Consider the following 16,630-nt stretch of genomic DNA (forward strand, 5'->3'; position numbering starts at 1 on the left):
TGGAACACGAATAGCGCCAAAGTACTGCAGTAATACATTCTACAAAACAACGGGTCATAAGGCGAAATCAGCAGAGCGACGAACTGGTGGAATCGTTAGAGCGTCGGCCAAACTACCATACTGTGTATCTTCCGACTCTTTACATTTTGGTTTCAAATCCTCCCGAGGTCAACTTTAACTTTCAAACTTTTCGGAGTCGATAAAATAAATTAACAGTCAAGTACTAAGATCAATGGTATTGAATAACACCTCTTAAAACATCTGGCCATGTTCCTTCATGAGAAAGAAACCATATATATAGGGGCGGTTTATAGGGTCTATTATAACATTAACTGCTTTACATCCTGGAGTGTGCTTTTCCTTCGAGTTCTACAATAAAAAACGAATAATTTTTTATATATAAACATTAATTGTAATATAAACGGTGTAAAGGTATTTTAAATATAAATAATATGTAAATGTATGACATTTACAATAATATTTCACAGAGAAGAGAGAACGGAGCGTACGTGTGTGTGTGTGTGTGTGTTAATCTGTTTGTTTATCTACGGCTATTTATCAATGGAGTCCTTATTCCGTCCTTTCCGTTTGACTCTCGATTTTAAAGGAAAGCAAATAATAGGGATGATAATAAAGCGTTACCATGGGAACAGCGGGATATTTTCTATTCGCAGAATCATCACCATTAGCAGCAGTAGCAGCATCACTGAGGTTGTTTTTTGTGTCCATGCCGTGATTAAAGATGAAATTTCAGCTCGTTGTGTCTGTCTGTCTGTCTGGCAGAAGGGGTCAATGACGGGGGTGGGGTAACTAGAAGTCGGAGATAGAGAAGGGGGTTCGAGATGTGATAGTAGGTGTGTGTGTGTGTGTAGCGTGCATGAGAGTTTGTAACTGACTGTAAAGGTGGAGGGAAAGGGGAGGGGAACTTCTTGTTATCTACTCCTCCTTCCTCACATTTATTGTCTCACCTCTTCACTCGACGCAGAATTCCTAGTCTACCCTCTGCTCGAACACACACGCAGTCAAGTTGATGATTATGATTCACAGACTGTCTTGTCTTACCTCTTAACCTGCAAACGGTGTTGTTTACTCTGAAAATAAACAAACAAGAACATTAGCATGTACACACACACGCACACACACACGCACACACACACACACACACACGCACGCACGCACACACGCACACATGCACGCGCGCACGCACACACATACACACGCACGCACGCACACACACACACACACACACACACTCACGCACACACACACGCACACACACTCACACACACGCACACACACACTCACGCACACACACGCACACACTCACACACACTCACTCACACGCACACACACACACTCATGCATGTCTCTTTTATCTTTTATCTATTATTTGCGTCACTCATTAAGGCTGCGGTCATACTGGGGCACCACCTTCAAAAATTTTAGGTCGAGTAAATTGACCCCAATCCATTTTTTTTCTCTTAACCTGGTACTTATTCTATCGATCTGTTTTGCTAAACCGGTAAGTTACGTGGACGTAAACACACCAACACCGGTCGTCAAGCGGTGGAAGGAGCAACAAGCACAGACACAAGTATTTACTATATATATAAACACACACACACACACATACCTTGAAATACTGATCTTATATCAGAGACAGTTCTTTCTGTAACGGAGATCGGAGAAGACATGAAGACATGCGTGTGTCCATGGATATGTATGTATGTATGTTCCCCCGACACATGCGCCTGGCTCCGAAATTTGAATAAAGATTAAAAAAATAAAATACAAATACGTCCTTGGATCATTAGTCAACATTAAATAGAATTCACGAAGTCTCTAGTCACTGATCGGAGCCGTTAACAAATAACCTGTCAAAATGTCTCCGTGTGGACATAGTAATTTAAGATAGAGTTACTTCCCCTTAACCAAAAACCGTCAAATTTACACAAATACGACGGTAGCCATAAGGAAACTTTTTTGTTTTTTTTTCACTGCTTCACTTGTTTCAGTCATTTGACTGCGCCCATCATGGAGCACTGCCTCCAGTCGTGATTTATTGCCTGCTTTCAAGTAAAGAATAACTGGTGATTAAGAACTATCCGAGAGTCTTTCAGAATAATAATCCTTTCTACTATAGGCACAAGGCCTGAAACAAGTAAAAGAGTACTATATGACTAGCATCTTATCGTCTTGATCCCTGAGAAATATAAAATGAAGATGCCTTCGGCGGAATTTGAACTCGAGTGCTGAGAGTCTGATCCAAGATATTTTGGAGCCTAATTAGCCTAATTACACGCGTGCGAGCACACGCAAATACGGTCACACACACGGTCTCTCCCTCACACACACACACACACACACATACACGGTCTCTCCCTCACACACACACACACACTCACATGCGCGCGCACACACAATATTGCATTCATAGGGTCTGGAATTTTAACAGTCACTGAATAGGCAACTCTTTGCTGAGGAGATCTAATAAGGCCGAAAGATGTCCAGAATAATCACCATGACAACCATATATCAAACTCGTTGCTCCACCTTATAAAAATCTTATTTAAATGTTCTGGTTGACTGTGTATTCCAGAAGTTATCTCCCCTCCTCTTCTGAAATAAATTTTCATCTACTCTAATCACTTATTCTCAATAAAGGATGAACTTTCAATTTGTAAAACATTATTTAACATTATTCTTGGTTTTCTTCTTCAAGTATAACAACCTGCACTTAACTAAACATTAGTAACAATAACCTAAACCACCTTCCCACCTTTTATAGATATGAAAGGTCGAAAACTGCTATGGGCTAGACCTGTCTTTGTGATAACATCAATGACAACAACAGCACAAACAAACCTACGAGGGATCCTCCATGTAGTGTCTCAGTCTGCCAGAAATAGCAGCCAAATCTCCTTCAAATCACACCCTACTGTCCTAAAAGTAGAGGGGTACACTGGATAACGTAGTCATGGATGGCCACAAATATCATATAGGTTCAAACAACTGCTGCTGCTGCTGCTACTACCACTAAGCTTTAACAAGGGAACCGTTATACATGGCTTGACTTGTTAGAAATAGCAATCAAATTCACCTCAAATCACTCACTGCCGGGAAGGGAATACACTTCTAACAAATGGCATGATCACGGCTGGAACGGCTTTGATTATAGGTTTATTAATCAGAACTGCTTGGATCTGAAAAACGACAAGAACCGGAAGAACATGAAACCATTTTTCAACCTCAAAAAGGAAACACCCAAAGTTCTTTTACGACGCATCCACCCTTTGGCCAATTAACACATCATAGACACATACTAAAATATACACATTTACACACACACACACACACACACATATACACACATTCATACATACATATCATGCCACTAGTATACAGTCAATGTGTGTGTATATGTACATGAATTCCATGTATGTATGTATATATGTATACACTATAAGTGTGTGTATAGATCTGGGTGTGTTATCTCTGCACGTATATAATGTTAAGTGTTTGAGTGTGGAAGCCGAAGCATGTGTCTACGTATGAGTGTGTGTATGTATGTATGTATGTATGTATGTTTATATATATATATATATGTGTATATATATATATATATATATGTATATATATATATGTATGTATATATATATATATATATATATATATATATATATATATATATATATATATATATTTATATATATATATATATATATATATAAGGCACATGAATGTAGCTTTGTACGTACGTAATTTAAATGTGTGTGTGTGTAACTCAATATGTATGTAATGTGTGTAAACGTCAGGGCGTGTATGCCTATTAATGTGATGTGTAAGTAGGTAGGGGTGTAACTTTGCATGTATGTGTGTACTTCTGCATGTTTCGGCAGTGAGTGTGTGTGTGTGTGTGTATAAAATACATACATACATACATGCACACACATATGTATGTATGTATGTATGTATGTTTGTATGTATGAGATTTGATAATTTAAGGTATGTATATATGTATGTATGTATATATGTATATATATATATATGTATGCGTGCGTATGTATGTGTGTGTGTGTGTATAACTGTATAAGTTTGTGTCTGTATCTATGACAATATATCTCTATGCATGTGCATGTGATGGATGCATGTGTTATGTAGGGAGGTGGGGGTCTGACTGAACATCCTATGTGTATATATGTATACTGTGCGCGTCAGTGCGCGCGTGCGTTTGTGTGTGTGTGTTACTGGGCATATTTCTATTTCCGTCTTTACGTATATTCGTGCGTGTGTTTGCAGATGTGTATGTGTATGTGTAGGATTGTGTGTGTGGGTGTGTATGTGTGTGAGGGTAGGGGTTATGTGTAGGTGGTTGCAATTGGTTAATCCTCCCCACAGTCAATTCTCGTTGAGCAGACGTTTGATTAAAGGCATTCCAGCCATGACCATCCCATCTTTTGCTATGTGCAGGGGATCGGTGACCACACGATCCAATATGCTTATTTTTAAACCGGTAGAATGGGATTTGCGGGAGATTTGGCTGTGCCTTCTAGTATGATGAACGACCACCTAGAGGCTCCATCGATTGCTCGTGTACGTGTGGCTTTTGTAAGTTAGCAAAAGTGTGTTTCTAGTTGTCTTCGAGCATCAGGGTGTGTGTGTGTGTGTGTGTTGTAAATGTGCGTCTGTGTGTGTGTGTGTGTGTGTGTGCGTGTGTGCGTGCGTGTGCATGTGTGCGTGCGCGTGTGCGTGTGCGTGTGCGTGTGTGCGTGTGAGTGTGTGTACGTGTGCGACGCGCGCGCGTCTCTTTTACTTATTTCAGTCCTTGAACTATGGCCATGCTGGGGCACCACCTTGAAGGATTCAATCGAACAATTTGACCCCAGGATATAATTTTAAAGCCTGGTACTTATTCTATCGGCTTCTTTTGCTGAACCACTAAGTTATATTTTACACATATTCACACAAATATAAGTGTATCTATATATATACATATGTGCGTGTGTGCATTCGCGTGTATGTGCATATGTGAATGTGACTTTGTGTGTGCGCGCGCGTATAAGTGCGTGGTTCTGTGTGTGTTTGTGTGTGAGTGTGTGTGTGTGTGTGTGTGTGCGCGCGCGTTAACAAACAGAACCCTAAACACAATATCAACATCATCACCCACATTAACATTGGTAGACTGTATTGTTTGCCCCTCCTCTCTTTCTTCTCCATCCTTATACACACACACACATACGCACGCACGCGTGCACACACATTCAAGCAGATAGACAGATCGATAGATAGACAGACAAACAACTAGATAGATAGATAGATAGATAGATAGATCGATAGATCGATAGATGCATGTGTTAAAGGTGCTAGCTGGTAAGGCTATGTTTGTATGTATGTATGTATGTATGTATGTGTATGTGCGTGTATTTGTAAAGATGTTGGCTCTGTGTGTGTGTGTGTGTGTGTGTGTGTGTGTGCTGGTGGATATTAGTGATGGCGGACCGGAAGTAAGTTGAGTGTTTGGGCGGGGCGGGAAGCAGTGATCAGTTCGTTTCTCGTTGCAATGATGTTGTTGTTGTGGATGTTGATGTGATTGTTGATGTTGTTATCCTCTTGATTGGCCATTTACTCAACATTCAATCTTCCCTGTATTTCGTTTCTCCCTCTCTCTCTCTCTTTTACATACCTGTAATAACAACACCAAGAGCAACAAGAACAACAACAATGATAACAATAATAATAAAATAAAATGTATAAACATCACATATATATATATATACATGCGTGTGTCAATGTGTATATGCATATGTCTATGTGAATGTGCATGCATGTGTATGTGTGTGTGTGCGTGTATCTGTGTGCTTTTGCGCGCATCTGTGTGCGTGTGTGTATGCATGTGTGTGCGTATGGGTGTTATGTGTATATAACTATTTATTGGTGAGGGGAGAAGTAAAGAGGATGAAAGGAGAGAGAAAAACCGAAAAAGTGTGGAATTATTAGTGAGAAAGAGAGAGAAAGAAAGAAAGAGAGAGTGAGAGAAGAGGAAAGAGAAAAGAGATTGTACCGAGGAAAAAGAAGGAAAGAAAAATTGCGATTGTACCACGGAGGGAGTGTGAAGAAGAGAGTAAGACAAGGAGATAAAGAAAGAGAGAGATGAGCAGACAGAGAGTGGGGGAAAGAGAATGTGAGGAGAGAGAGTGAGGGGAGAGAGAGAGAGAGAGATTGTACGGGGATTGACAGCGGGTGAGGAAGTGAGATACAGAAAGAGAGAGAGAGAGAAGGTGAATAAGAGATAAAAGAAAGAGATATAAAGTGAGGGAGAGAGAGAGAGAGAGAAAGAACGAGATTATAGGGGGACGGAGAGAGTGAGTGAAAGAAAAGAGAGAGAAGAAGGGAGAGTTCGTTTACTAGTAAAACATGATGCGAAGCAACTGTAAAGTGCGCTACGGTGGAGTAGGTGGCCGAATATGAGAAACGTACCATGAACGATGAACAAGTTATGGACTCTGGACATCACGAAAACCAGGTAGGACTGTTATATAAATAAATATATACACAGATGGCATCTTTATGCACCTATGCACACACACACACCGATCTACTATACTTTATGTATATAGTGTGTGTGTGTCTAACGAGAACCTGTAACTAAATGTAGTTGTTCCTTGTTGACTTACTAATGCCTACCTTAATGATTTACTGCTGTATTGTTTATTTATCCTTAAGAGTTTTTATCATCAGAACATAGATTCTTAAAGTATATATATATATATATATATATATATATATATATATATATATATATATATATATTACACTCGCTTCGCACATTTACACACGCATGTGTGTGTGTGTATACATACATACATACACTAGGATAGCATGATTTGTGATAAATTGTAAATATTACACGGCAAAACTGAAAGCTGAATGTATGTTTATGAAAAATACGCATGTAAATATATTTACAACTTACTTGCCCACCCTATCTCTCCCTGTCACACACACACACACACACACACACACACACACACACACACACATACATACATACATACATACATACAAACACGCATCATACATACAGGTAGTCTGCTACATTTTCGTATTGGTGCTTCCTTCAGTATTGGGCTTACTTTAACAAACTGTTGCTACAATCAGTCTTTCTGGTTCCCACCGCTCACCATTTCCTCAATACTTTCCGTCTACACACCGTTTATTCTGTGAGACAACATTAATGATGGTGCTCCATCTCTTCGTTACTATATACACACACGAACACAAACATACACCTGTGTCGCTGTTTATATATATTATTGTTATTATTCCTTGATTAATTTCAGTCATTCAGCTGCGATCATGCTGGGGCATTGCATCCAAGAGTTTTTGACATAGCGATCTTTCTCTATACCCACCTCTCTTATATAGAGGCAATATAATATACATTATATATATATATTTATATATATACACACACACGCGCACGCAGAAAGGGAAAAGACGTGTGTGTTCATATATATATATATATACATGAAGTTTATATGTAATAATTTGTGGTTTGGCCCCAGGTCAATGCTGATATCGAATATACCTATTGATCAAGAACACTCCAAAAATGATCCTCTCGTTCTTTGGGGCCATATAGAACTAAACACTAGAAGGTATTATAGTTTCAATGAGATATTTGGTTGCTATTTCTAACAGTCTGAACGACCATGAAGGACGTTCCTCTCCTTAACTCGCCCTATCCATGTGTAATAAATTAATTAGCCTTGTGTAATTAAGTCCCATAGTTAGGCTACAGGGTTTTGTTTTTCACAGCTCAGAATGAGGGACTGAACTAACCAATTTCGCCATTCTTATGGTCCTTTAGAATTCATTTAATGTGTGCGTGTTTATGTATTCACATTATACAATTTTTGTATGTGTATATATAGAATGCGATTCTTCATTTTGACTCTATTTTATTGCTTTGAACGTCACAGTATAGCAGCCCCTTCACGAAATATCCTAGGTTTCATTGCTCTCCATAACACACTTAGAAGGGTTTATAAAAAAATTCATTTATACTGTGTATTTCTATTTAAAGTATATGAAAGCTAAGGCGTATACACTCTTTAAAGGTCGTGATGGTCATGCATAGAACGCTTTTCATCATAGTTGTTTGACTCGGGGCTAAACATCAACACAGCGAGAGATGTGTAAACTTAGAATAATAAACAGTCCCTTGCAGCACTCAGACTCCGCTCTCCTTCTCTCTCTCTCATTATCTTATCACTCTCTCTATCTCATCATCCTCTCGGTTTCACTATCTATCTTTTTCTATTCCTCTCTGTATATCACCATCTCTCTATACACACACACACACACACATATATATATATATATATATACATATATATAATCACCATCTCTCTTTTTCTCTCTACATTGCCATCTCTCCCTTTATGTCACTCTCAATATGTCACCACCTCTTCTATCGTACACCCCCCCCCTTTCTGTTTCTCTCTCTCTCCAATTCTCAGACATGTTTACTTGCAGAGTTCACTGAGGAACAGTAAACACTGTTTTATTACGAAGCCATTCTGTAACTCCTGGCTTTTCGTCTACCCATTTATTCACACACATATATCTATATAAAAGAGTATCCATCCATCTATCTATCTATCTATCTATTCACATATAAACGTTTCTTCCTTGGCCAAACTTCTAAGTTACAGTCAAATTTTCCTAAATATTTAGCCCGGCGTGTAACTTCCACCTTAAATAATGTTTTTTTTGTTATTCTACTTTCAATATTGAATACTGTTTTTCTTTTTTCTGTATTGAAGTCTTTGCTATCAAGTGTTTACGTGTATTCACACAGAGAAAAATGTGTGTGTATATATGTGTGTGTGTGTACACACATACACATACGCACAAGTGTATGTGTAAATGTTGGTATATAATCTCCAATTATCTGACCATGAATCTATCCGATTAAATGTCTGCACGTCCAAGTGTGTGTGTGTGTGTGTGTGTGTGCGCGCGTGCGTGTCCGAGGTACTTGTCTTTATAAATGACAATATATTCTTGTCGGTAGGTGTTAGTATTATTATACTCGTCGTGTCCACGCGTTCTCTATGAATGCCTCTTCGAGCCAGCTGGCACTTTCTCTTGGCTATTATTATAACCTCCACTCTCAATAGTTATTTCACTGTTGCCACTTTTTCGAGGAATACACTGGACAGAAATTCCACAGTTGTAGCACAGCAACACATCTTTTTACCTTATGCTGTTTAAGCATGACCTGGGCCAGTAATGGTCAAATCTTATCTTATCTAAATCGTAAAACCCTTGATCCTTTCTATAATTATAATCCTTCTTTTCCCACCTCTCTCCTCTCTCTTTTTCTCTCTTTCTGTTTCGTATTTGCTGTTGTGACGATACAAAGAATATATAGATTTGTGTTCATGTATATTATGTATGTTTATGTGCATGTATGCATGTGTTTTTTATATATATATATATATATATATATATATATTTAGAGAGAGAGAGAGAGAGAGAGAGAGATGTGCTTAACTTTGAGTGGCTGTATAAACAATGTGTAGATGAGTTTCATGGCTGGAGGAGAAATGAACTCGAAATAACTGAATAGGAAACTATATGAATACGAGATTATACTGGAAGATACCTGTAGTGTGTATGTGTGAGAGAAAGAGAGACAGAGACAGGCTGTTAGATGTAGGTTGGAGGGGGCATGGATGGATTGGGGTGTTGGTTTCGTGGCTGGAGGGAAAACGTGTGTGAGGAGTGAATTCTAGAAAAATGTAGGTTGGTAGGCATCACGATGTAGGCGGAGAGAGAGATACTGAGACAGACAGACAGGTAGGTAGATAATGGACCAGACTGTTAGAATTGCGGGGAGTGCTCGTTGACCATCCTTTAACACCCACTTTTCTCAAATCGATTTTTGTACAATATGACTGTTTACTTTCAGACAGAAGAATCACAGGTTGTTCACCTGAAGAATCTCCCGTTTCCGTTGCTAGACTTTGCCAGGGGGGCTGTTCTTGAGGTAGAATAATCTAAGGGTAACGATTCCACAACAGCCCTCCACCACTACCATCATCATCATTCCTTCTAATCAGGATAACCTCTGCGTTGTTGCTCGCTTTGTAAGAAATAGCAGTCAAGTTCCCCCCATCCTCAAATCATACTCTATCGTTTTTAATAGGAAAGATATATGGGAATGTAGTTCTTGACATTAAGACGAGACGATCACAGCTGGAACGCCTTTGATCATTGATCTTCTAGATCAGAGCTATTCAAGGGGCTAAACACCACCACTGTAGCTCATACTACGTACAGACTAAATTTTACACTATCATCATCTCTCTAATTATTGTAGTTTCTGTTAATTTTGGTACACACTATATTTTATTATTTTCTTTCGTGATCTTTGTGGCCAATATAGAAAGAATTATAAACTTTTACAATAAACGCGCTGTGTGTATATAAATATGTCATGCATGTATGTATGTATGTATGTATGTATAAAGATATTTCCGTAAAATTTACTCATTTCTGGAATTTCCTTGGTTTAATCCACGCCTCTCGTTTTATACTTATAGATGTGTGTGTGTGTGAGAGAGAGAATTTAATTCTAAGCTATTTTTTCCTGTAACTGGCCAGTTCCAAGAATGAGCGACGTAATTTCCGCGTGTTTGCCATCTCGTCTCCATTATCCCTCCAAGACCTTTTTGCTCTACTTTAACCAAACGGCGTTAGAAAGGCCCCAGGTGCCTAAGGACTGGCACATTAATCACTATAGGGCCTTCTCCGACCTTGTATCTTTCTTTTATTTGTGTATGTAGTGTGAGTTGCTGCTGTTGTTTTTGCTCCAAGTTCGTCCTGATAAAGAATAATGTGTCGAGGATTTCACGACCAATTGCGTCAACCTTTAAGATTAAGACCATAAGGTATGGTTTGAGGAAGATTTGACCGCTGTTTCTACCACCCTTACTGTTAGTATTATTTAACCCCAGGTCAGCTCTACTCGAGCAAACCTATGACGTTTTTACTACTGTTTAAACATTAATAGACGGAATATATCTATGATGAAAGGCATTCCATTCATGGCCATCCTGTCTTTTTAGTAGGTATATAGGACTACATTATCTCATGCGTTGCTTCCTTATTGAAGACTGTTGGCGGGAAATTTGACTACTATTTCTTACTGGTTGAGCGACCACGTAGAAGCTTTTATGTTTCAGTATATAAAAATTGACTCCTGGGTGAGAAGAGGAAAAATTTTCAGAGGAAGAACTCCCACCAAGCGCTTTGACCTGTTAGTTCCTGACACTCTAAGGGAGTCGGGCCCACCTGGGTCATAATTCCTAGGTGTCCTGTTACTGGTTTTGAAATGTTGCCTTTGGTGGAGGATTGAACCCATGCAGTACTTTCTTACTTCAGATGACTTGATAGAAATTTAGCTGTTATTTCTTACAGGTCAAGCAACCATGCTGAAGCTTACATTTGGTTAATTGATGAAGAGGGGAAGACCACAACGAGAGTGGCTCTTGATCAACAAGCATAAAGGAATGGACACAGATGAGGATGATGGGAAACATGATGCTGGCTGATAAGAGGGAAGGAGAAGGTTGCATCTCTTGTCATGCACCTTATAACCTTATCTAGGCATATACATGTGATTGATTCATTGATTGATTGATTGATTGATTGGCATGGAGATACTCTTTGAGTTTTTGTCTTGATCCAAAGTTATCCGTTTCCTCTCCTGTATCCAGGAAACCCTTTCCATTCTTTGGTTTTATTGATGCCATCTAGTTTCCGTTTGGTCTTTGCGTCATATAAACGTTCTCAGTCCATTTCACTACAGCTAATCTCCTTCACTTTCTTCGTTTATACATTCTCTCAACAACAGAGATGAGTGTATTTATACACATACATATATATACACACACATATATATACACACACATATATATACACACAGATATATATTTATTAGTGAAGTCTCATATAAAATAATTTTTTGTTTTAATCTTGGAATTAAGTGGGTTTTGATTTACTGTTGGGTGACTTTTGGCCAACCTTGTATATATATATATATATAGAGAGAGAGAGAGAGATAGATAGATAGATAGATAGATAGATAGATAGATAGATAGATAAATAGATAGATTATATGGGTGTGTGTGTGTGTGTATGCACGCATGTTTGTGTGTTTGTTTTTGTATATAGATAGGTAAATAGGTACATATATAACATAAACAAACGAAATTATTTATACACACACACACATATATATATATATAGTTGCGTATGTTAAGAATATTCTATACTTAATTCTTTTGTAGTTTCCTTTAACTGTTTATTTCCTTCCTTTGAACCACTTGAGAAATAGCTCAGCTGTGTGTGTGTGTGTGTGGGGGGGGTGTTGTTATTACTGATTTGGCCCCCTAGGTCAGCCTTGGTCCAGCCAGTCTATGATCAAAGACATTCTGATCGTGACCATCCTGTATTTATTCCGACATGACATATATCTAGAATTACTTTGTTAGATGTGTCTTTCTGTTTGTTTTGAAGACTAACATGGTGTGGTGTGGTAAGAGATTTGGTTGTCGTTTCTAGCAGATCAAACAATCACATAGAGGCTTGTGTGTGTATGGGTGTGCGCACATGCATGTGTGTTGTATCCTCTCCTAACCAACAAACCCAGGTAAACAGGTGGTACAACTTTCCATTAAATCACATACTTCTTCATCATCACACACATTCATCATTTGTCAAGCATGCACACACACACACACAGATGGTTGAGAAACACTGCTTGAGTTCCAATCTTGCCTTTTACCTCCTCTGTTCATTGATAGAATAGATACCAGTAATGTACTGGAGTTGAATGAGTAGACTGTACCCTTCCATCACTCATGTGATCTGTCAGAAAGAGCATCTTAATTATATGTTGTTGTTATTACTTTTATTAAAGAAGGTGGTAAGCTGGCAGAATCGTTAGCATGCTGGACGAAATGCTTAGCGGTATTTCACCAGTCACTATGTTCTGAGTTCAAATTCCACTGAGGTTGACTTTGCCTTTCATCCTTTCAGAGTTGAGAAAATAAGGACCAGTTGCGCACTGGGGTCAATGTAATCAACTAGTCTGCTCCCCGAAAAGTTGAGGCCTTGTGCCTTTAGTAGAAAGGATTATTATTATTATTGTTGTTGTAGTGAATAAAGAATTATTATTATTATTATTATCATTGTTATTATTAAGACATTGAGCTGACAGAACCATTAACACACCAGGCAGAACGCTTGATGCCATCTCATCCATCTTTACATTCTGAGTTCAAATTCTGCCAAGGTCGACTTTGCCTGTCATCTTTTTGGGGTCAATAAAATAAGTTGAAGTCAAGTATGAGGTCAATGTAATCTACTTCTCCTCCCCTCAAAAACTGCTGGCCCTGTGCCAAAATTTAAAACCATTGTTATTATTATTATTATTATTATTATTATTATGGCATCTAAAATGTGCAGTAAATGCAATCAGCATTAATTTGTTGCATTAAAGATGCAGATCTTTGTAAATTACTAAAATATAATTCAGGCCAAACTGTGACGCAAGTGCGCTGAGGCGTCGGTGTCACTTGAATTGAATGTCCACTTCTTGTGTTTAAAATTAGACTTAAACCTCAACAAAGAAATCAATATTTTTCTTTAAATAGATTAATGTAAATAAATTTAAGACTATAAATTATAACTACAACAGTTTGTGTGTGTGTGTGTGTAGTGACACTAATGTACACGTATGCACAAGCATCTACATACATATATATGAGTGTGTGTGTTTGTGTGTATAAATATATATATATGTGTGTTTGCGCACACATACAGACACACACACATCTATAATATTCACCTTTATGAACTGAAATTCTTGTTATTCCTCAAAGATTGGTCGAAAATATTTTCTAAAATTCTCCACAGAATTCTTGCCTTTCATTTGGGTTTACATGTATTTCTGGATATATTTCTCTGACAAAATAGTGTGAGAAAAACATAAAAAATAATAAACACCCTCCCACGTGCGTATTGTTCATTAAACTATTTCTTAGCAGCCTTCAAGAATGGTGAGAACCTTGTAGAAGAAACAACAGATTATGTTTTGTAAAAGAGACTGTGATGTTATCATGCGCAAAATGGTTGAACAATTACTATTGTAGTATGTATCTTTTAGCTGTGTTGACAGAAGCTGCTGGATGAATCAACCCCAGGCATACTTTAATTTTTTTTTTAAGCCTTGTCCTTATTCCATTGGTCTCTCTTGCCAAACCACTAACTTACAGGAACATAAACATACCAACACTGGTTGCCAAGCAGTGGTGGATGACAAACATACACATATACACATGCTGTGTGTGTGTGCGTGTGTGTATACATATGCACATAAGCTTTTTTCAGTTTCTGTCTACCAAATCCACTCACAAGACTTTTGTCACCTTGAGACTGTAGTAGAAGACACTTACTCAAAGTGCCATGCAGTGGGACTGAAGTTGGAATCATGTGGTTGGAAGCAAACTTCTTATCATACAGCTACTTCAGCATTTTTAGCTGCTATTTCTGAACTTCGGTATGTGGTGAAGCAACCTGTTGCTGAACCCTTAATTTTGTTTATATATATATATATATATATATATATATATATATATACACACACACACATGCATGTATATATATATATATATATATATATATATACACAAACACACACACATGCATGCATGCACATACACATCTCTTTTTCTATGTGTATGTCCAAATGTAGCTGTGTATGTATAGATATCTACTGAGTTGAGCAAGCCCACGCTTGCACGAAAAGAGGTATCAGTTAGAAAGGAAAACTGACCATACCATAGAAACAGGTGGACAATAAATCTGATTCCAGAAGTTGTAATCTACACAGCTGACCAAACAATGAACAACCATAAAATCTGTGAAATATAAAGCTTATTGACCAACCAACTGACCACCACAACTCCCCTAACCAACCTTTACTTGCTCTCTCTCTCTCTCTCTCTCTCTCTCTCTCTCTCTCACACACACAGACACCTCTATCTTTTATTTGTTTCAGTCTTTGAACTGCAGCCATGCTGGGGCACCACCTAAAATGATTTAGCCAAACAAACTGAACCCCAGTTCTTAGTTTTAACCCTGGTCCTTTCTACTTCTCTCCTTTGCTGAACTGCTTAGTTTTGGGGTCATGAACAAATCAACACTGATTGGCAAGTGGTATGCAGGACACACACACACACGATCGGCTTCCACACAGTTTTCCTCTATCAAATCGATCAGCCTGGAGCTATAGTAGAAGACACTTGCCTAAAGTGCCGTGCAGTGGGACTTAATCTGCAATCTCCAAACCACATGGTTGCCAAGTGAATTTCTTAAACCACACAGCCACATATATATATATATATATATATATATATATATATATATATATATTATTGAACGCACACGTCCTTTTTTGTAAGTAAGTCTATATATATATATATATATATATATATACGCACACACACACACACACACACACATACACATCTCAGGATTTCCCTCATCCTATTACTCTGATGAATTCTATATTGAATGAAACATGGCTAGTCTTGTAGGAGTTGTTATTTTAATTTAGCCATTGACGAAGGGAAATTTTATGTTTGTGTTATTCTTTCTTTGTAAGATTTTTTCCTTTCTTATAATCCACTTATCTCAGTCGAAAGTCTAGCCACATTCTTCCTCTGTTTTCGCTTTGTCTTGTAATTCTCCAGTTATTGTCCAGCTCTGTAATTTTTATGAGTTCATGTCTGGTTTTGCCTTTTGTTTTCATTGTTCTCTGCAAAATTTGTGTGTATGTGTGTATATATATATACATGTGTGTATGTGTGTATATATATACATGTGTGTATGTATTTGTATATATGTATGTGCATGTGAATATATTTGTATTTATTTGTATATATACATTTGTTTGTGTGTGTAGATTATTCATCTTTGCTTGTTTTTTTTTTCCATGCTAGCATGGGTTGTATGAATGTACTGTTGAGGCATTGTTCCAGTGCCCAGATGCCCTTCCTGTTCCTAACCCTTACCTGTTTCTCAAGTAGAGGATCTCTTATTCCACACCTCTTCAAACGCAAAATGCCAGCAGGCAATTTGTTATGAGGGAAATGACATCACCACCATCATCATCATCCATAGCTCAATGGTCTTTAGAGAAGTGCAAATGTTTAAATAAATGCTTAGATTTACATAGGTTAGGATTGGCCACAGGAAGGGCATTTGGCTGTAAAGCAGTCCTTGTTAATATATTCATCCAATCCTTGCCAGCATCAACATAAAGACAAAAGAATGGTGCCCAACAACATGGTTTTGGGGTTCAGTCCTACTGCATGGCACCTTGGACAAGTATCTTCTACTATGGCCTTAGGTCAACTGAAGCCTTGTGAGTGGATTTAGTAGAGGGGAAACTGAGAGAAGTCCATCGTGTGTGTGTGTGAGTTACTGCCTCCTGCCTTGACATCACAGGACAGCTGTGAACAAGTGTCACTGTCATGCATACAGTATCATT

At 38.1% G+C, this 16,630-nt stretch overlaps 2 protein-coding genes across 3 annotated transcripts in view; one reads left to right on the plus strand and one right to left on the minus strand.

Annotated features, from left to right (window-relative positions):
- The window catches only part of LOC149131967 (uncharacterized), a 3,873-nt gene extending 2,782 nt beyond the window's left edge, over window positions 1-1,091 (minus strand). The window contains exon 1 of the mRNA XM_089365596.1: window positions 643-1,091. Within this exon, the coding sequence (XP_089221722.1) occupies window positions 643-729 (87 nt within the window). The 5' untranslated portion in view covers window positions 730-1,091. The remainder of the gene's footprint in view (window positions 1-642) is intronic.
- Window positions 1,092-6,205: 5,114 nt separating this feature from the next.
- Window positions 6,206-16,630, plus strand: part of LOC106871381 (ral guanine nucleotide dissociation stimulator-like 1) — a 92,261-nt gene continuing 81,836 nt past the window's right edge. Inside the window, exon 1 of one of the 2 annotated variants that reach the window (XM_089365597.1) lies at window positions 6,206-6,523. In XM_089365597.1, the coding sequence (XP_089221723.1) occupies window positions 6,479-6,523 (45 nt within the window). In that variant the 5' untranslated portion in view covers window positions 6,206-6,478. The remainder of the gene's footprint in view (window positions 6,524-16,630) is intronic. The other variant, XM_089365600.1, reaches the window with a different exon arrangement.

Source organism: Octopus bimaculoides, chromosome 18, assembly GCF_046866305.1.
Source record: "Octopus bimaculoides isolate indiv1 chromosome 18, ASM4686630v1, whole genome shotgun sequence".
In the NCBI taxonomy this organism is placed as follows: Eukaryota; Metazoa; Mollusca; class Cephalopoda; order Octopoda; family Octopodidae; genus Octopus; species Octopus bimaculoides.